At 39.5% G+C, this 20,180-nt stretch overlaps 2 protein-coding genes and 1 long non-coding RNA gene across 4 annotated transcripts in view; 2 read left to right on the top strand and 1 right to left on the bottom strand.

The window, feature by feature from the left end:
• Positions 1–1,011, top strand: part of ACTN2 (actinin alpha 2) — a 73,994-nt gene extending 72,983 nt beyond the window's left edge. Inside the window, exon 21 of the mRNA XM_082425515.1 lies at positions 781–1,011. Coding sequence (XP_082281641.1) covers positions 781–939 — 159 coding nt within the window. The 3' untranslated portion in view covers positions 940–1,011. The remainder of the gene's footprint in view (positions 1–780) is intronic.
• Positions 1,012–1,228: 217 nt separating this feature from the next.
• LOC309643146 lies at positions 1,229–17,207 on the bottom strand. The gene is made up of 3 exons (XR_014253572.1): positions 17,077–17,207; positions 15,171–15,269; positions 1,229–4,225 (listed from the first exon to the last, which is right to left on the bottom strand). It is a non-coding gene; the product is annotated as an uncharacterized lncRNA (long non-coding RNA).
• A 482-nt stretch (positions 17,208–17,689) lies between these two features.
• The window catches only part of MTR (5-methyltetrahydrofolate-homocysteine methyltransferase), a 110,676-nt gene continuing 108,185 nt past the window's right edge, over positions 17,690–20,180 (top strand). Inside the window, exon 1 of one of the 2 annotated variants that reach the window (XM_082425502.1) lies at positions 17,690–17,823. In XM_082425502.1, coding sequence (XP_082281628.1) covers positions 17,790–17,823 — 34 coding nt within the window. In that variant the 5' untranslated portion in view covers positions 17,690–17,789. The remainder of the gene's footprint in view (positions 17,824–20,180) is intronic. The other variant, XM_082425503.1, reaches the window with a different exon arrangement.

The raw sequence follows: 20,180 nt of genomic DNA, 5'->3' as shown, positions 1-20,180 counted from the left end.
CATGTGGGATCTTCCCGGACCAGGGCTAGAACCTGTGTCCCCTTCGTTGGCAGGCGGATTCTTAACCACTGCGCCACCAGGGAAGCCCAGCCAATCTGTTTTATGTGAATTACCCTATTTCCTCTTGGACATTTGACATGGAAAAAAAAAAAAAAAAAGACTCCATTGTTCAATGTCAGTTTTGTTTTGTTTTAGAAAGAGCTTTTCTCCAGTGGTAACATGCCGCTAGCTTTTAATAAACTGTGTAGGAAAGTGACTCCATTTTCTAGAAGTGCACATCACATATATTTAAAAAAAAAAACAACCACATTGATAATTTCAAATTAAATAATCCTGCGTTTTCATCAGCATATGATGTAAACCAGCCTTCCCTTAATCTTTCTGGTATGGAATTTACGTCATAGTATTTTTCACTTGCATTATGGCTCAGTTCGAGAAGTACTGACGGTACTGCTCCCTTTCCCTTTATGAAGTATATTAAATTTCCTGCTGGCCAGATGATGAATTACAAGTAAAACTCAGCCTTTGGTTGGTTGTCCAGTACTGTGCACATTAGACACCCTGCCTTTAGTCCTTTTTTATTTTTAATTTATTTCTTTTAATTTTTATTTCATATTGGAGTATAGTTGATTAACAATGTTGTATTAACTTCAGGTATACAGCAAAGTGATTCAGTTAGTCCTTTTTTAAAATTACACAAATGCAAGCAGTGTATTTAAACCATTTATGTTCCTGTGTTTTCTGCAGTTGATTTTGCAAACGTGTGTATTTTTTTTCCAGCCGTACATCCTGGCGGAGGAGCTGCGCAGAGAACTGCCCCCTGACCAGGCCCAGTACTGCATCAAGAGGATGCCTGCCTACTCGGGCCCAGGCAGCGTGCCCGGCGCCCTGGATTACGCCGCCTTCTCCTCCGCACTCTACGGGGAGAGCGATCTGTGAGGCCGGGGTTCTGTAATCGCTGGTCCCAGCAGAATGCAATAAAAGCTCAAGTTATAGTTTGTTTCTTGGAAACTTTGACAAGCTTTATTCAGTTAAGAGAGAGAGACAACTTTTTTTGCAGCTCAGTTATTGCCAGCAATGTAATATGGCTGAAGTTTTTCCAGTAGATGACATAGCGTACTTAACAAATAAGTTTCTTTATTTCTGAGATTCTAGCCAAATGCAATGAAATATCAGGGTTTTTGTTGGTTTCTTTGATAAAACAAAGCAAATTACTTGAGTAGTGTGAAATTAGGAAGACCTAGGGACAGAAGAAATGTACAAAATGGGAAAATTCCCAAATACCCAAGATTCAAGAGCAGAAAAATAATAGTAAATGTTTGATACTTTAAAAAATATTCTTCATATATATAATATGCTTATATGGTTATCCCTAGGGGAATATATTTGGGATACTGGTGTTTTACTTTCTTGCTTATCCAAAGATTAGCTATATTTAAGATAAATGGTACTGTCGCCTCTTTAGCCGAATTTAATATTGTGAGATGGAACTTCCAGGGAATAGAAACAGACTACCCAAAAGAGCTTCAGTACTTAAAACATTTTAGATAGAGGTTATAGTCAGCTCTTCATTATTTAGGACTATGTAGTCTAATTAGTGGGTTTCAATGCCTTACTCATCCTCCAAAGTAGGGACCTCAGGAAACATGGAAGTCAGTTTAATTGCCGGGGAAGAAGATGGAATCACTAGGTAAAATGAGTTTTTTAGGATTATTTATTGATTCCAGGTTTCTGTACTTTGTCTAGAGCTTGTTAGTATGTTAGGTTCTCAAGAGATGACCGTACATAAGTGCTCTGTTTTTAAACAAACAGGTGTTGATAGTAGTTCATAACAGGGGACAAGTCAAAAACTGGTACCTTTATAAGCTCTCCAGGCAGAACTTCTCCTTTATACCTTGAGTTTTATGATATGGTGAAGAGAAGGCATCAGAAGGAAGAGTTAGTACGAAAGGACTAGTTCTCAACAACAGTAGAGGTAAGTTCTTTCACTGTAGAACCTTTACATACTTCAGGTGAATTCATTTCGTGTAGTAGGAGTTCCTAGATGTTTCTGCCAGCACTCAGTGCATGTTCCCGCTGTGATTGGATGATGCATCCTAACACATCCTGAGTCTGGCTCTGTCCGCGTGGAAGCCCCATGCAGAAGACACCAGTGGCTCCCACCATCAGCTAGATCTGTCAGTGTTCGTTCATTTTCCTGCTTGTGCTACCGTATGGTGTACCTCCCCAGTTTTTCCATCTTGTTGACAGCCTGTAGAGAATAAAGCAGGCATTCTTTTTATATCTGAGTCCTTAATGATCAGGACATGAATTATAAACAAAAACAGTTGTAAACAGCAATTAAAGTGTTACTAGAAAAGCAGTAACGTGTTACCTACAGTTTGTTTCCTCAGGTTTTTGTAGATTTCCACCAGTAGTTGGAAATGTGATATTTTCCATTCATGACTGTCTGGTAACTTAATACCTTTACACAATTGGCCCACTTAGAATCTTCAACTTTTATAAATTTCATTTAATTTGCTTCATTTTATTAAATAGTTGATAGTTTACAAATTCCTGAAATATCTAAGTCCTTGAGTTCAGTGCCAAACACTTTTGGGGTGTCATTTAGATGAACTGTGACTCCTTATTTTACTTCGAGCAGGTGCTATACTCCAGCCATAAACATTAAGGAAAAAATGGGAAGTTGTTCTGCCTTTGAGGCTACTAGGGGGATTTGTGGTGTTTTAGGATAGGTATAGGTAGTTCATCTACCTAAAACTTTAATTTCTTTACAACATTCAGGCAAGAGAATGGATCAATACTACCTGCTAATAAATGAAAAAAGGAAATAAACTCTGAAAACAGCACTTAACATGTTTATACTCTCATTTTAGAAGTTATTTTTATTTCTGAAGCTGAATTATTAAACTTAATTTGTAACAGAAAAGGAATCCCTGTTTTTTATTATTTCAAAGAATAACCAGCTTCTTTGGTTAACCACAAACTTTTCTCATGTAAAATTTCCATCATCATTAAAAACTCTCATTTGGTTTAGTATTTGCCCCCCTTAAATTATTAGAGACTGGCTTGTTGGGTAAAGGGTAAATTTGAGATGAGGAATTAAGGTTTGACTCAGTTAGAGGTGAGTGATAAATGGATTAGGAAACTAAATGGATTAGGAAGAAATTTTTACCCAGGAGATCACTTCAGAGTCCCCACTAGGTATTTTGAAAATGTGTGCATACCCAGCCCTAACCCCAGAGTTTCAAGTTGTGACGGTCTGGGTTATGACCTGGACATCTGCATTTTTTAAAAGTTCCATGGAGGATTCTAATAACCCTCAATTGAAAATCACTGGATTAGAGGTAATGGAAAGGGTCATTAGTAATATGGGGTTAGGAAGTCTCGGACAATTAGAGAAGCTCTTACTGGAAAGCTTAATGGTAGGACCGTATGAATGGCCAGGCCAACCCCTGCACCATCTGGTTGGTAATATACAAATGCTTGGCAATGGCTGAACTTCAGATGGGTACACTTGGCTTCATATTCTTTCCTGCTACGTACCTGATTCGTGTATGTTCGTGAAATAAGCTGGAGATGAGCTCTCTACAGCCTTTCAGTGAAAAGAAAGAAATCTAAATGATATAAAGTCAGAAACTTGTATTTTAAGAAGTAGTAGCTAACTGTTACCAAGCTGACAAAGATTTGCCCACAGCTGCCTTGGAATATTTGACAAGAAGGCATTGAGTGTGCCTGTGTCCATGAACTTTCTCAGATGTAGGAACCTACACAGTGATTGCACTGTCCTGTGTGAGGCGTTCTCGTATTTCAGCTGGAATCAGCAAAGAAGGAGACATTTTTTTTTTCCCTTTTGGATTCATTCATTAATAACTCAATACTTTATTTTTAATTTTATTTTATTTATTTTTTTATACAGCAGGTTCTTATTATCTATTTTATACACATCCGTGCATACACGTCAATCCCAATCTCCCAATTCATCCCACCACCACCACTTTCCCCCCTTGGTGTCCACATGTTTGTTCTCTACATCTGTGTCTGTATTTCTGCCCTGCAAACCGGTTCATCTTAATAACTCAATACTTAAGCAACTGACAAACCATCATTCTTTTTAAGCTGGGAGCTGGAGGTGGTTGTGATTTGTCAGTGAGAATTCCTAGCCAAGGATTCCCCGGGACCTTAAGGTCTTTCCGAAGTTATCTCCACAGCACTGCAGACTTCCCTGTTGGTAAAACAAATGGGCAGAAGTGATGGCAAATCAGAGCATCCACAAGAAATAAATGGCTTTTTTTTTTTTGTCATCTATTTAAACATGAGCAATTCTTTTCAACTATTTTCAAGAATAATCCTTAGGACAAAGAAAAAACCCAACTGAAAAATGGGCAAAAGACCTAAGTAGACATTTCTCCAAAGAAGACATACAGATGGCCAACAGGCACATGAAAAGATGCTCAGCATTGCTAATTATTAGAGAAATGTGAATCAAAACTACAATGACAGGACTTTCCTGGTGGCGCAGTGGTTAAGAATCCGCCGCCAATGTAGGGGACATGGGTTCGAGCCCTGGTCGGGGAAGATCCCACATGCCGTGGAGCAACTAAGCCCGTGTGCCACAACTACTGAGCCTGCACTCTAGAGCCTGCGAGCCACAACTGCTGAGCTTAGAAGATTTTATTTGGATTTCCCCAGGCCCTGAGCACACACATTCCTTTCATGGTGAGTATCAGAGTGTTTTAAATGCCTGGCCATCAATAGGCACATGAAAAGATGCTCAACACTGTTAATTATTAGAGAAATGGAAATCAAAACTACAATGAGCTACCACCTCACACTGGTCAGAATGGCTATCGTTAAAAAGTCTACAATTAACAAATGCTAGAGAGGGTGTGGAGAAATGGGAACCCTCTGGAACCCTCCTACACTGTTGATGGGAATGTAAGTTGGTACAGCCACTATGGAGAACAGTATGGAGGTTACTCAGAAAACTAAAAATAGAGTTGCCACATGATCCTGCAATCCCACTTCTGGACATATATCCAGAGAAAACTATAATTTGGAAAGATACACGCACTCCAATTGTTCATTGCAGCACTATTCACAATAGCCAAGACGTGGAAACAACCTAAATGTCCATCGACAGATGAATGGATAAAGAAGATGTGGTACATATATACAATGGAATATTACTCAGCCATAAAAAAGAATGAAATAATGCCATTTGCAGCAACATGGATGGACCTAGAGATTATCATACTAAACGAAGTGAGTCAGAAAGAGAAAGACAAATGCCATATGATATCACTTATATGTGGAATCTAAAATAGGACACAAATGAATTTATCTATGAAACAGAAACAGACTCACAGACACAGAGAACAGACTTGTGGTTGCCAAGGGTGGGGGAGGGGAGGGAAGGATTGGGAATTTGGGATTAGTAGATGCAAACTAGTACGTACAGGATGGATAAGCAATAAGGTCCTACTGTACAAGGGAACTATATTCAATATCCTGTGATAAACCATAATGGAAAATATGAAAAAGAATGTATATATGTATAACTGAGTCACTTTGCTGTACAGTAGAAATTAACACAGCATTGTGAATCAACTATACTTCAATAAAATAAATTAAACAAAAAAAGAATAATCCTTAGAATGAGTTAGCCAATCAGAAAAGCACCACTGAATAAAGAAGGCAGCACAGGCCGGTAGTAGGAATGCTTTCTGAGACAACCACGGTTTTCAAATTTCACTAGATAAAACCTGTGGTAATTGTTTACATGATTTCTTTTAGATTTGATGTGTATTATACAAAAAGGCACTTAAAACACAGTCATCCAAGCCTACAACATTTTCCTGTGACAATCTTGAACTTACTTCATCTTATAAAATATTCAGTATGTACTATTTCATGTTAGCCAAAAAATAAAATTCATGCTAGATACCAGAGTAATTAATTTTTGGCAGTTTATACTTTACTCTTTCATTAAATACTTTGAAAGAGTTTGATCAGAATGTCTAAGGAAATTAATGGAATTATTTCCTAATTTTATACATGATTTTTATTTAATTATTCCCAAACACGACTTCAGTACACATAAACATAAGCACACACACTTATCAAAGGAGTGCCACTCCTTTTAGCATCTCCCTTGCTTCACGAATAACTTAAAAGTGTAGGTACGTATTACACTGCATAAATGAGAAAAATTTACATAATGAAAATTTTAATTCTATTAGCACATGGCATTTTAACTGCCTTTACAAGGTTTGTTGCAATATTTATTTCTCTGGTTTTTATACTATTCCTCAAAATGTGTTAAGAGTTTATTTGAATTGAAAATGAAGTCAGATTATTATTATTATTATTATTATTATTATTATTATTTAACAACAGAAAGTAAGGCTGATTTAGTTAATCATTTAGCCTGACTTGGGTAATTAGGCTACATGGGGGACGTTTTCCATTTTTTCAATTATCTATTGTAAATCTGTGGCTCCAGTATTTTGATGAAAATATAATTAAAGCACATGATAATATAAAAACATTTTACTTAAAAAAGGAATTGTCTAAGGTGTGTTCAAATTAATTTCCCCTAACTCTTCCTGAGTATATTGGACTAAATAAGGAGTCTTTAAGGGAAAAATAGTAGGCATCATTCATAGTTGGTAAGTCGAAGGGATGGCACAGCTACAGCTTAGAAGAAATCTGGGTTCCTGTTTGACAGATGGCCCCAGTGACATGGGCTGCTCTCTTCAAAACTGCCATGTGGAGAAAAAAACTTGTGTATGTTTTAAGCTATTATATTTAGAATCTCTGTTACTACAGCTTAGCTTTACCCTAAATAATATGGTATTAACCTTGACAGCTTCCTGACCTGGTTGTATAGCTACATTTAGGATATTTTAGATTGTACTAAACATTTTCACTTCCATTTCTTTTTTAATCTCTCAACGTATCTTTGTATGAGTTTTGATAATGAGAGATAATGACATTTTGTACCAAATTCAACACAGTCATTCATTCATTCGTTTTACAACCACTGCATTTCTTTTCAGTGGGGAGCTGTGTGGACACCAAGCTGTTGCTATGGAATTATATGCTTATTGCCTCTTCTTCCAACATCTGGCAGCCCCCAAATGGTTATCATAAACTAACTGTTCATTGCCCCACTTACTCTTGATAACTATGGAAGGCTCTGGGGTGGAGTCTTGGCAGGCAGCTGGGGTTTGTGAGGTCAAGCAAATCCGACACCAGACCTCAGGAGTGTAGCCTGGGCAGTGCTGGCCCTTGTCAACTCTTCCTTGTCTGTCCTATCTATCAAAAGAAGGAATGTTCTTTCACATACCTAAAATTCTCTTGTTAACCACGTTTTGGGATATATCAATTTAAAGATAGAAGATTTCAGGGGAATTCCCTAGCCATCCAGTGGTTAGGACTTGGCGCTTTCACTGCCAGGGGCCCAGGTTCGATCCCTGGTCGGGGAACTAAGATCTCACAAGCTGTGGTGCAGCCAAAAAAGAGAGAATTTCAGTAAATAAGAGGGACATCCAATGTTAGTTAATATCAACTTTCAAAAGGAGTCTGTGTCAATCTAGTTCACGTTCAGGCACAGAAGATAAAACTAGGCAGGGACACTAAACTGAGTGGTTTCAACTTAGGATCAGAAGACCCATCTGAGGTGTCTCTGTTCTTCTGCCTCTGCCTTAGGCCAGGCCCTTATCTCCTATTTGGACTATTGCAACAGCCTCCTCAAAATCATGTCTTCGTTTTCTTCCGTGGATCTTGCAGTGATTGTTATTACCATGCATGAAAGAATATTCTGTCATAAAACCGCCTCAGCTCTCTATGGGGGTGGAAGGTGGGTGTTGGTCTTTGACTCTCTCCCAGTCACTCCACCTGCATACCGCTCACTGTCAGACCAGTCCTCCTATCAAACATTTTCATCAAGCACCTCCTTCATGTACCAACCAGCCCTCCTCTTATCTGGCCGAGATCAACCTTGAGAAAGCTGGCAGCAAGCTCAGGAGTATCCATCATGTCTATTCTGCCGGTGAGCTGCCCTGCAGACAGCCCTCACCCAGGGACCACGGTCCCTGGGAAATTTCTGGGGACCTAAGCCCTAGGGTAGAAAGAGACAGACAAGCTTTGGCCAGTGGTGGGCACTAGAGTGAAGCAGGTGCAAGCACTGACTGAGGCCATATGTCCCTTGACAAAAAAAAAAAAAAAAAAAAGCTTAGGAGTTGAGACATTATCATTTATTCCACAAAGATTTACTGAGCTCCTGCTGTATGCAGGCACTGTGATAAAGAGTGGGGATCCAAGGATAAATAAGGCATGGTCCCTGTCTTCAAAGAACTTGCAGTCTGGGCTTCCCTGGTGGCGCAGTGGTTAAGAATCCGCCTGCCAACGCAGGGGACACGGGTTAGATCCCTGGGCCAGGAAGATCCCACATGCCGCGGAGCAACTAAGCCCGTGCGCCACAACTACTGAGCCAGTGCTCTAGAGCCCACGAGCCACAACTACTTAGCCCACGTGCCACAACTACTGAAGCCCGCGTGCCTAGAGCCCGTGCTCTGCAACAAAAGAAGCCACCGCAAGGAGAAGCCTGTGAACCACAACAAAGAGTAGCCCCCACTTGCCGCAACTAGAGAAAGCCCACGCGCAGCAACGAAGACCCAACGCAGCCAAAAATAAATAAAATAAATTAAAAAAAAAAAAAAGAACTTGCAGTCTACTGGGGATAAAGAACTTGAATTCCATAATCTCACTGGACACTGGACTTTTAAGGAAAGACTTCCCAGCAAGGAGGAGATTTAAAGAAACAGGATCTATTTTTCCCCTCGTGGGAGCCAGACATTTAAGGAAATCTTTGTAAGGTCAAAGACTGACCTCAGAGACAATGGAAGAGAAACTTCAGTGATCATACCTAATAAGGAATACAAACTTTGCAAAATTAGTTTGGAAAATTCACATGGCTGTGGACCTCAACAAGCAAAAACTAGCAATCCCTGTGGAGTTGGAGAATTAGATTTCCAGAATTACCAAAACATTATACTCAGAATGTTCAGTTCTCAACAAAAAAATTACAAAACATACTAAGAAACAGGAAAGTATGATCCATTCATTGGAAGTAAAGAATTGGACAAAAATCATCCCTGAGTAATTCATATATTAGAATTATTAATCAAAGACATTTAATCAACTATCTTAAATATGTTCAATGAGATAAAGGAAACCATGGACAGAGGAACTAAAGGAAATCAGGAAAATGGTGTATGAATAAAAGGAGGGTATCAGTAAAGATATAGAAATGATCAAAAAGAACCACACTGAAATTCTAGTGTTGAAAAGCACAATAACTGAATTGAAAGACTCACTAGAGGGATTTAATAGAAGATTTGAGCCGACAGAGGAAAGGATCAGCAAACTTGAAGATAAGACATTTGAAATTACCCAGAAAAAGAATATGATAATATGCAACACCTTTGCATGATAAAAACATTCAATAAACTAGGAATAGAAGGAAACTTCCTTAATATGATAAAGGCCATATGAAATGAAAAACACATAGCTAATATACTCAACAATAAAAGATCGAAAGCTTTTCCTCTAAGATCAAGAACAAGACAAGGATGCCTTCTTTCACCACTTCTATTAAACAAAGAATTGGAAGTTGTAGCCAGAACAATTAGGCAAGAAAAAGAAATAAAAGACATTCAAATTGGAAAGAAAGTGAAATTATCTCTGTTCTACAGATGATATGATTTTGGATGTAGAAAATCCTAATGAATCCACAAAAACATTGTTAGAGCAAATAAATGAATTCAGCAAGGTTGCAGATACAACTGATTTTGAGGTGTTGATGTTGTATTTCTACACACTTGCAATTAACAATGTGAAATGGAACTTATGAAGTAATTCCATTTACAACTTCATTAAAAAGAATAAAATACTTAGGAATAGATTTACCCAAGGAGGTGAAAGACTTGCACACTGAAAACTACAAAACATTGCTAAAAGAAATTAAGGAAGACCAAATAAATCTCATGTTCATGACCTGGAATATTGTGTGATGTCAATGTTACCCAAGGCAATCTATAGATTCAATGCAATCCATATCAAAATTCAAATGGCATTTTTTTTTTTTTACAGAAACAGAAGGAGTCACCCTAAAATCCATATGAACTCTCAAAGAACCCCAAATAGCCAAAACTATCTTAGAAAAAAAAAGCACAAAGTTGAAGGACGCATACTTCCTGATTTCAAAACTTACTACAAAGCTAAACAGTGTGGTACTGGCACAAGAACAGACATATAGGCCAATGGAATAGAGAATTGAGGAATAATTCAATGTGGAAAGGACAGTCCTTTCAACAAATAGTGCTGGGAAAATTTGGATTCCACATGCAAAAGAATAAATTTGGACATTTATGTTACACCCTGCACAAAAATTAACTAAAAATGGATCAAAGACCTAAACTTAATAGCTAAAACTCTAAAAATCTTAGAAGAAAACACAGGGGAAAACTTTCATCGCACTGGATTTAGCAACGACTTAGATATGACACCAAAAGCACAAGTAATAAAAAAAGTAGATAAACTGGACTTCAACAAAATTAAAAGCTTTTATGCATTAAAGGACACTATCAAGACAGTGAGAAGACAACCCACAGAATGGGAGAAAATATTCACAAATCATGTATCTGATAAGGGATTAATATCCAGAATACACAAATAATTTCCACAATACAACAACAAAAAATAAACAACCCAATTCAAAAATGGGCAAAGAATTTAAGTAGATATTTTTCCAAAGAAGATATACAAATGGCCAATAAACACATGAAAAGTTGTTTAACGTCACTAATCATTAGGGAAATGCAAATCAAAACCACAATGAGATACCATTTTACTCCTATTAGGATGGCTATTAACAATAAAATGAAAAATAACAAGTGTTGGGAAGGATACAGAGAAATTAGAACCCTTGTAGATTGCTGGTAGAAACGTAAAATGCTGCAGCCACTATGGAAAACAGTTTGAAGTTCCTCCAAAAGCTATACCAATACCACCAAAATCCACTTAATTATATGCCTTAAATAGGTGAACTGCATGATATGTGAATTATATTTCAATAAAGCTGTTAAAAAAAAGAAGACAATGCAGCAATCAGCTTTGAGGGGAAAAGGTTGTGTATCAAGAATTTCATAGGCAGCCAGTTAGTTGTGCATGTAAATGAACAGTAGAAAGACATTTTACATATGGCAGAGTTTAGAACGTCTATTATCTATGTGCCCTTCTTCAAAAAATTACTTGCAGCCAAGTAATACCCTTTTCCTTCCTACCCATTTGTCTTAGTCCGTTTGGGCTGCTCTAACAAAATACCACGGGCTAGGTAGCTTATTAACAACAGATATTTCTTCTCACAGTTCTGGAGGCTGAGAAGTTCAAGATCATGGTGTCAGCATGGTCAGGTGAGAACCCTGTTCTTGGTTGCAGACTTCCCTTTATATCCTCACACGGCAGAAGGGACAAGGGAGCCCTGCTGGGCCTCTCCTATAAGACCCCAAATTCCATTCTTGAGGGTTCCATCCTCATGACCTAGCCACTTCCCAAAGCCCCATCTCCTAATACCATCACATTGGGCATTAGGATTTCAACATATGAATCTGAACACAAACATTCAGCCCATAGCACCATTTTTTGTAGTCCAAACTCACCTCCTTCCATGAATCTTTCTCAGTTCTTCATATTTTGAATGAACTTTACTTCCTTTTCCCTAGTCAGTAGCTTTTCATTTGTATTTCCGTTATTCCATTTATTATGATCTGCTTTGTCTTATTCATTCATAATTTGTCTTGAAGGGTCTTTGGGGAAGGAATCTTATTTTGAATATCTTTATATTCCCCAAAGCACCTGACATGGTGCTTATCCACTTCAGGTATTTAATTGGCACTTGTTTTATTGAATTTTCTAAAGTTCTGCTGTCAATATTAATTATATATTTTGATAATCTGAACAAGGCTATAGGCTTCAGTTTCTTTGAAATTAATTTAATTCCTAATAACAAAAATTCCAAGATTGAACACACTGCAGAACTAATCCTGCAATGTACCTTAATAATGTTTGACAAATAGAATGAAAGAATAATTGGTGATTAAATATTTACTTGAAGAAAAATACATTATTTAATTTTAACGTTTTCAGGCTATAGTTTATTTCTGTGCAACATCCAAATTGATGGTTTTATAATAAGAACCCTTATATTAAGGTTCTTAATACCAACTGGCTAACCAAGTGTAAAAGCTACCTCACATAGTTTTAGAAGTACATGATACTTATACGTGGCTATTCTTAATCATACACCAAGTATAGTATTTTTCCACTTTAAATGTGAAGAGCAATACCAACACAGTTGTCTGTCACCAGAGAAAGACTAGCTTTCTATAAAGACCCAGGCAATAGTTGAATGCCTTTGAAGACTAATGCTATCAAACCAGGACAACCTGAGGTATGCAATCTCCATTATAGATACCAGCTGCACTTTCATCTCAGGAACAGGGTTAAAGATCCCAGCAACCAGGTGAACATTCCCGAGTTCCCTAGTCTATGCCTCCAATCCTAACCAGTACTCGGCCCCGAACCCCACATTTGCTGACAGACAGGTGTTTCTTCACCAGGATTAATACCTTTAACCAAATTACACTTGGCCTGGGGATTATTTTGCTTTATTTAATGTTAACCTTAGTGAGATTTATCTTACCATTGGCTAATTAGGGAATCATATTTCCAATCTTAGAGAATGATTATAGCTTTCAAATTACATCCTGGTGAAGACAAAATAAAACAAAAATCTCTCTTTCTGCCAGTAAAGCATCTGCTATGAAAACTGAGCTAGTGGTGATGTCCAGAGAATGATGACTGCAGTATTTCTCCAGTAATTTATTCTTGCAAACATTATTTCCTCACATGCCACCGTGTGCCAGGTATTAAATGTCGCTGTAGCTATAGCTAGGACCAAGCCAGAAAAAGTCTGTACTAAAATAAGACTTTAAAGACTTAAGTAAGCAAGGCAAAAGAGCAGGCAAGGCACCTGGCCTACCAGAGCTCAGGAAGGTCTTGTACTAACACTCTGGGGATGACGTTTGGTGACCTTTAAACATGAACCCTTTAAACATTAAAGGTTTATCTGTTCCCAAAAGCCAAGTAGGAATATCTCCCATTGAAAATGTAGTATACTTAAAATTCCATGGTTTCATGAAGATAGCAGTTGTTCAATTCTAATGACGTGGCAACATTTTATAAACTCGTGTTATTCTGTAAATTAAGGCCAGGGAATCTGAGTAACAACTGAAATTGCAAGCAATTCCGTGTGTCCATTTTTCTGCCTAGAGGGGTCTTTCATCAGCTATTCAAGGGGAAGTACTGGCTTACAGATAAAGAGGAGGAATGCTGAAACCAGTTTTCCCAGGATTGAGGCCCAGCTGTACCACCTCTTAGCAAGTTGTTTAACTTCTCTCTTTCCTTTTTTTTCCCTTTTTCTTCTTGGTTAGTTAAGCGAAGCAGTGGGGGTGGAGAAGGAACAAACAAATCTATACCTGTCTGTGATCAGTGAATTGTAAACACTGTTGCACTCTTGCACTCTGACCAGCCAACCTCTCTTTACTTTGGTTTTCTCATCAGTAAACAAGGATGATAACAGAAACTAGCTTATAAAGAGCCTCCTCCGTGGCACTGATCTTGTTTTATAATGATATATTTGATTATCATTTGTCATACCCTCTAGGCTGCAGGACCTTGATCTGTTTTGTCTCATTATTTTAGCTTCAATGCCCGGCAGATAACAGTGTCAATAAATATTTGTGAAATAAATAAATGCCCCAACAATTCATAGGATTTCAACAATTAGGTCTTTAAAAGCCAGTATAACAAGAACTCTTATCTTTTAATGAGTTTGATTATGTCCCCCAAACCATAGAATTTCTAGGTTTCAACTTGATTATCTTTTTTTTTTCTTTTTTTTTGCCATGCCACGAAACTTGCAGAACCTTAGTTCCCTGGTCAGGGACTGAACCCCAGCCAAGGCAGTGAAAGCACCAAGTCTTAACCACTGGACCGCCAGGGAATTCCCCAAAACTTGATTATCTTAATTGCACTTCACTTTCCAGTCTGAGCCAGAAAACAATACTGGCTAGTTCACTTAATTCTTTTAAATCACCTGTATGTTGAAATTTTAAAAGAAAACCAAAGCAAAATACTAACTGGTTTAGGTTGCTGAACTTTAGATTAGTTTAGATCGCTTTGAACTTTAACCAGTTACCTTTTTGGTTATGAGAAAAGAATTCGTTCTTCATGTACTCTTTTCAATTTAAAAATTATTTATGGGACTTCCCTGGTGGTGCAGTGGTTAAGAATCCACCTGCCAATGCAGGGGACACGGGTTCGAGCCCTGGTCCGGGAAGATCCCACATGCTGTGGAGCAACTAAGCCTGTGCACCACAACTACTGAGCCCATGTGCCACAATTACTGAAGCCCACACTCCTAGAGCCCGTGCTCTGCCACAGGAGAAGCCACCGCAGTGAGAAGCCTGTGCACCGCAATGAAGAGTACCCCTGCTCACCACAGCTAGAGAGAGCCCAAACACAGGAATGAAGACCAAATGCAACAAAAATAAATAAATAAATAAATAATTAAAAAAAATAGCACCCATATTAAATGAAGTGTAGGTTTTAAAAAATAAATAAATAAAATAAAATAAAAATTATTTCTGATTTCCTTCCGTGTTTAGGATACAAATTTCCAGGATTCAAAGACAGAACTTTAAAAAGTGTTTGTCAGAGCACTTTCCCCTCCTTATACCTCATTTATAAGTACGATAGATTAGCAATTATCAAGTTTAGCTCTCAATTCAACATCTTAAGTACCAGATTCCTGTCTATTAAACAAAAATATTTGACTACTCGTAGGCAAAACCAAAAGAAAAAAATAATAGAAAAAAAACAGAACAAATTCAAAACAAAACCAACCCCCCCAAACAATAACAACTAACCACCCCCCGAAACCAAAAAATCCAAATCAAAGAAGAAAAAAACAGAAACCAAAATACAGAACCCGCCACACATTGCATTTTCTGAGAAAGTTTAAAAATAATTCTTACAATTACCTACAGGGGAGAATCCTTCCTTGTCTCTTCCAGCTTCTGATGTTTGCCAGCAATCCTTGGCATTCCTTGGTTTTCTCGACAAAAAATTAATTAGTCGATCTAAGAAAGAAACAGAAAATTTTATTTGAGTCAAATTTGAGGATATAACTGGGGAAAAGCATCTCAGAAAGCTCTGAGAACTGTTCCGCCGGTTAGAAGTAAAGGCACTGTTACCTACGTTTTTTGAGACAGAGTGCTGTACATGAAATGACCTATTATTGACAGTTTACATAATCCGGATCTGCAAGTACAAGGTGGTGGGTCATGTGACCCCTTACAAGCTCAAGAAGGCATGTTATCTTTTAAGGAGTTGTCTTGGTGCTGGGACAATGTTGCTCTTTATGGTGGAGCAGCAACCTACTGATGCAGAAGGTGTGGTCCATGCATAATGTAGATACACGATGCACAGTGCCGGGAGAGAGGAGGCCAAAGGGCAGAGAAGAATTTTTTATGTTTACATTTTTCTTGTCTGGCCATAAACTATGAATTTTACTTCACAGTTTGTAGCTGCATCACACCAATCTCTGCCTTCACTGTCACGTGACTGTTTTCTTTTTGTGCATCTCTCTCCTTTTCCTATAAAGAGGCCACTCTGCTCCTGTATGATTTCATGTTAATTACATCAACCACCACCCCATATCCAAATTTGTTCACATTCTCAAGTACGGGAGTCTAGGACTAACCTCAACATATCTTCCTGGGGGGGACACAATTCAACCCACACGAGTATTCTTGGAACTTTTAAGTTGTGTGAGTTTTTGTAGTAGGAATTCACTGCCGCTTTAGGCATTATGTATCCCTTAAATCTTGTTCCCCTTTTACAACTAAGAAAATGGTGAATTTGGTCAGTTTTATCTGAGAAAGTAAACTTCTGACGACTTGCTAACAACAGAGACTGATATACAATACCTGGAATTGTTACTAGGATAGGGGATAGTAAATGACTAGATGCCTTTAAGATCACTTTTCAAGAGAGACATCAACAAACTTGGAGAGATAGGTGAAAAATTTAAAACTAGCCCTTACAATCTTAACAAGACCTTCAGCTCTTCAGGGATATCCCCTCCCTCTCACACTCTTGTTTCATTCTCTCCCCACTCACTCCATTTTCCCCCCTCCAGGTATGACCGTCTTTGGTAAGGATGCTATACACATTACTATAATTTTGTAGATTTAAACAATTGAGGTACAATTACATACAGCAAAATGAGAAGGGCAAGCAAATTTGTGCTCTTTTTGAAAGTTAGTAGGCTTCATAATTTTGTCTCTTTTATTTTTTCTAGATTAATTTGTTTTTCCTCCTAGCATGCTTAGCCTTACACAGCTGTCTTTTATTTTCAAATTCTCTCAAGTGCTGTGTTCTAGCTGGGAGTTTCTCCCAGCTGGAATGGTCTTAGCTGGCACACACCTTTCCTTCAGAACTCAGCGTCTTCTTCGAAACCTTCCCCCAACACCCTTGGGTTTCTGAGTTCCTTTGGCACACTGTATGTCATTCTTTTTATTTTATTTTTTCCCTGTTCAATTACTAGTCTTAACCAGACTGTGAGTTCTTCCTCTTAAGACAAAGGTGTGTGTGTGGGGGGGTGATGTACCTTGTCTGTCTTTGCATTCCAAGTGTGTACCCCAAAGCCTGACACATAGTGAGCGCTCAATAAACGTTTATTGTCAGTAAGTGACAATTAACACGCATATATGTACTTCATAGTTTTCCCAGCGCGTTCACACGATCTTATTTAATCCCTACTACAACCTTACAAAATAGTAATTATCACCACCCTATCATTTCCTATTTTATAAAGTGTAGAGTGGAGACGAAGAGGTTAAGTATCTTGCCCCGCGCCAGTCAAGAGTAAAGAGTGACTCGTACCTGGTCTTCCAAGACTCCCAAGTACCGGGCTCTTGACATCATACAACATGTTGAGGTCAGCGCCAACTTCACACCAGGATTTAAACTTGGGGAGACCCCCTGCGGCCGCACTTTGGGGCGCTGGGCTGAGATGCGCAAAGCCTCAAGAGGGGCACCTGGGACCCTGGACTACATCTCCCAGAAACCCCTGAGGCAAAGCCTCAGGTGAGTGGTTGAGATCTAGCAGCCCATAGAGCCGCGACGAGCTCCTACAGACCAATCACGGGCCTGAAGGGCGGGACCTCCCACGCTGAGGCTGGAGTGCGCGCACAAACTAACAGTATTCTGAGTTGCCCCAAACCCCTAGGGGGCTGTGAGCCTCGGCCCGCGCCTCAGCCGCCACGTCGTCCTCCTCTTCGGGTCTATCCCGCGCCCTCCCGGCGACCCAGCCTCCGGTCGCGCGGGTCTAGCCGCCAGGCCCTTGCCAAGGACAGGCCAGGTGGCCGAGAAGAAAGCACGTGCTTGAGCAGTGGTCTGGGCCAGGGGTCCGCCTGTCGTCGCCGCGCCGCGCCCGGGTCCTGAGGGGAGGCCCCTCCCTCAGTGTCCCCCGGACTCCTGCCTTGTGTGAACCACTGGCCCCGCGCTGGCTGGCGTGGCTCTGGGCCGTCACGTGTGGAGGGAGGGTGCGTCTTCCCCGCCGCGTCCCCGGCCCGAGGAGGAGAGGACTCCGCAGCATGTCCCCCGCGCTCCACGACCTGACGCCATCCGGTAACGCTGCGACCCGCTCTCCGCGCTTCGGTGGTTTATTGCCTCCTAATCCCTGGGGTGATTCACTCACCACCCGAAGACACGTGGTTAGGTTCCCCCGTGGGCGGGCGGCGCCTTTGAACTTGCGGAGGAGCCGTGAGGTCCCACGTTTTCTTGCTGCGTTCCTTCCCTCCACCCACTTCCCCCTTCCTCCGCAGGCAAACAAACCATCAAATCCGTAGAGCACACCCCCTCCCCGCAGTGCCCCCGAAACACATTCTGAACGTCAAGGTAACTACACTTTGCACTTTGACGTAGCATATTCCTGCAGGGCCCTGTGGAAGTTTTGCATGATTGAACGTTCTCATTCAGCATGTTTACTGAGCACCCAAGCCAAAGAAGGTTCAGGCGCTGAGAGATAAGGAAGCCCAGAGAACTATTTAAAACTGCGTTGAAGTTTTATTTTCCACTTCGGGGTTAGAGCAGTAGTTCTGCAAACTCCAGTGTGCATAGAATCACTATGTTAAAATAGATTAGCAGGTACACAGTAGGTCGGGATGTGGAGTAATAATCCTGAGTGATTTTGATGTTGGTGGCTCTGGCATCAACAATGAAGGGGAAAAAGAAAAACTAGCCCAAGAACAGAATATATTTTCAGCTTTAAAATGAGCTCTGGGCCTTTAACGCCGTCCCTGATTGTAATTTGTGGGCAGATACACCCATAAAAACATGTGAGGTATGAAGTAGAAAATGAAGAAACAAGAGAGTCGGTAATAAGGACGGAACAGTAGCAATGCTATGACAGATGACGATGTTCGGCTCAGGGAGGAGCGTGAAGACTGAATTCATAACTCAGGGAAATTTTTCAGAGGTGAGCTAGTGACCCTGTAGATTGTAAGGTCCCGATAAATGGGACCGTTAGAATTGTTCATGAAACAAGTGGAACTGTGACTGAGAAACATTTGATCACTGTTGCTATAAAGTAAGACCTATATCTCTCACAGGGGTGTCATTTATTTATTTGAACAAAATAAATTTATCTCTTACTGATGACTTCTGGCCTTCCCCTCCCCATTTAATTAAAAAAGGAGGTATGTGATTTCCCTTATCCAGCAGCAAAATGCCTCTAAAGATTTAGAATAGTTGGAATACTGAGTGATCTTTGTACAGCAGATGAAAGGAAAATTGTAGTAGAGTATTTGAATCTAGCTCAGCTCCCTGACCCCAAGGCTCACTTCTACAGCTTCTCTCTGTGTGGGCAGCCTGTATGTTGGGGTGAGAATCAGGTTTTAACTTCCTAAAAACCCTTACTTAGTTGCTTATTGGTGTCCAGTCTTAGTGAAGCTCTTTAATGAAGAACTGGGAATTCTTGAATCTCGATGTCAGGCCTTAAGCCTAAATGTCCATGACCTCAGACCATGGTTGTACCCCCTTAGGAAAGAGGCTGGTGAGCTAGCAAATACTTCTTGTGAGAAAAGTTTACAGCTTCTAAACATTGCTTAGTTTCATCCTTGCTATGTATGTTATCTGGAACTCAGTTGTTAAATGATTAATGAAAGAATGACTAAATGAGCCAGTGAATTGATATCAGCCAGTTACCTGATTCTCATTCTTCCCTGTCTTATTAAAATCAAAGCGGAAATAGTATATTTCAGAAATGGAACATTGCGCAAGCAAAGAGATGTCTACAAAGTGTAGCAAGTTGGTGCAACCTAGAAGTTAGAGATTCAGAAATGAAGTATCTTGCAAGGGACTTATAGGGCAGCAGTAAGATAGTCTTTGATATAGTAAAGTTAGGAAACTGCTGAGAATGTGTTGGGATCATTTGTTTACAATGCAGAAAATGAAAACTTCTTTTCCTTGCTCTATGTGTTCCCCAGTTAGTGCCATGGATATGGGAGTCCTAAATAAATCAGCTACATGGGATCATTCTATCTCCAGAGGAAATGTGTTCCTGACACTAATTTATTACCTAAAATCCTGTGTATTAGGGGTTTATTGGTTTATGCCTTCATCTTGTCATTCTTCAGGATGGTTCTTAAAGGTGATACTATCTGACTTACCCACCTCAACATCTAATTGGTGTTTTAACCAGTTAACCCATGTTTGTTTATTCTTTGGAACACTTATTATGAATCACAGTATTATTACTGGGAAATAAAACGTTAATGGTAGAAAAAAAATCACCCAAATAAACAAAATACATTGGCTAGGTCCTCTCAAACTGGGAAAAACACTGTGATCTCTTAGGCTCGCTAGACAAGGACTCTCTCTTCTGGACTGCGTAGCTATATAATACATATATATGTTAAACTTAAAAATATTTCTGAGACAGTGTTGTAACTAGTCAGTTAAATGAAGGACCTGCAAAACTTCTA

This window comes from Balaenoptera physalus (genome assembly GCF_965194825.1).
Source record: "Balaenoptera physalus genome assembly, chromosome: 14".
Lineage (NCBI taxonomy): Eukaryota > Metazoa > Chordata > Mammalia > Artiodactyla > Balaenopteridae > Balaenoptera > Balaenoptera physalus.
Note: the sequence above shows the minus strand (reverse complement) of the source record. Positions and strands in the feature narration are given on the sequence as shown.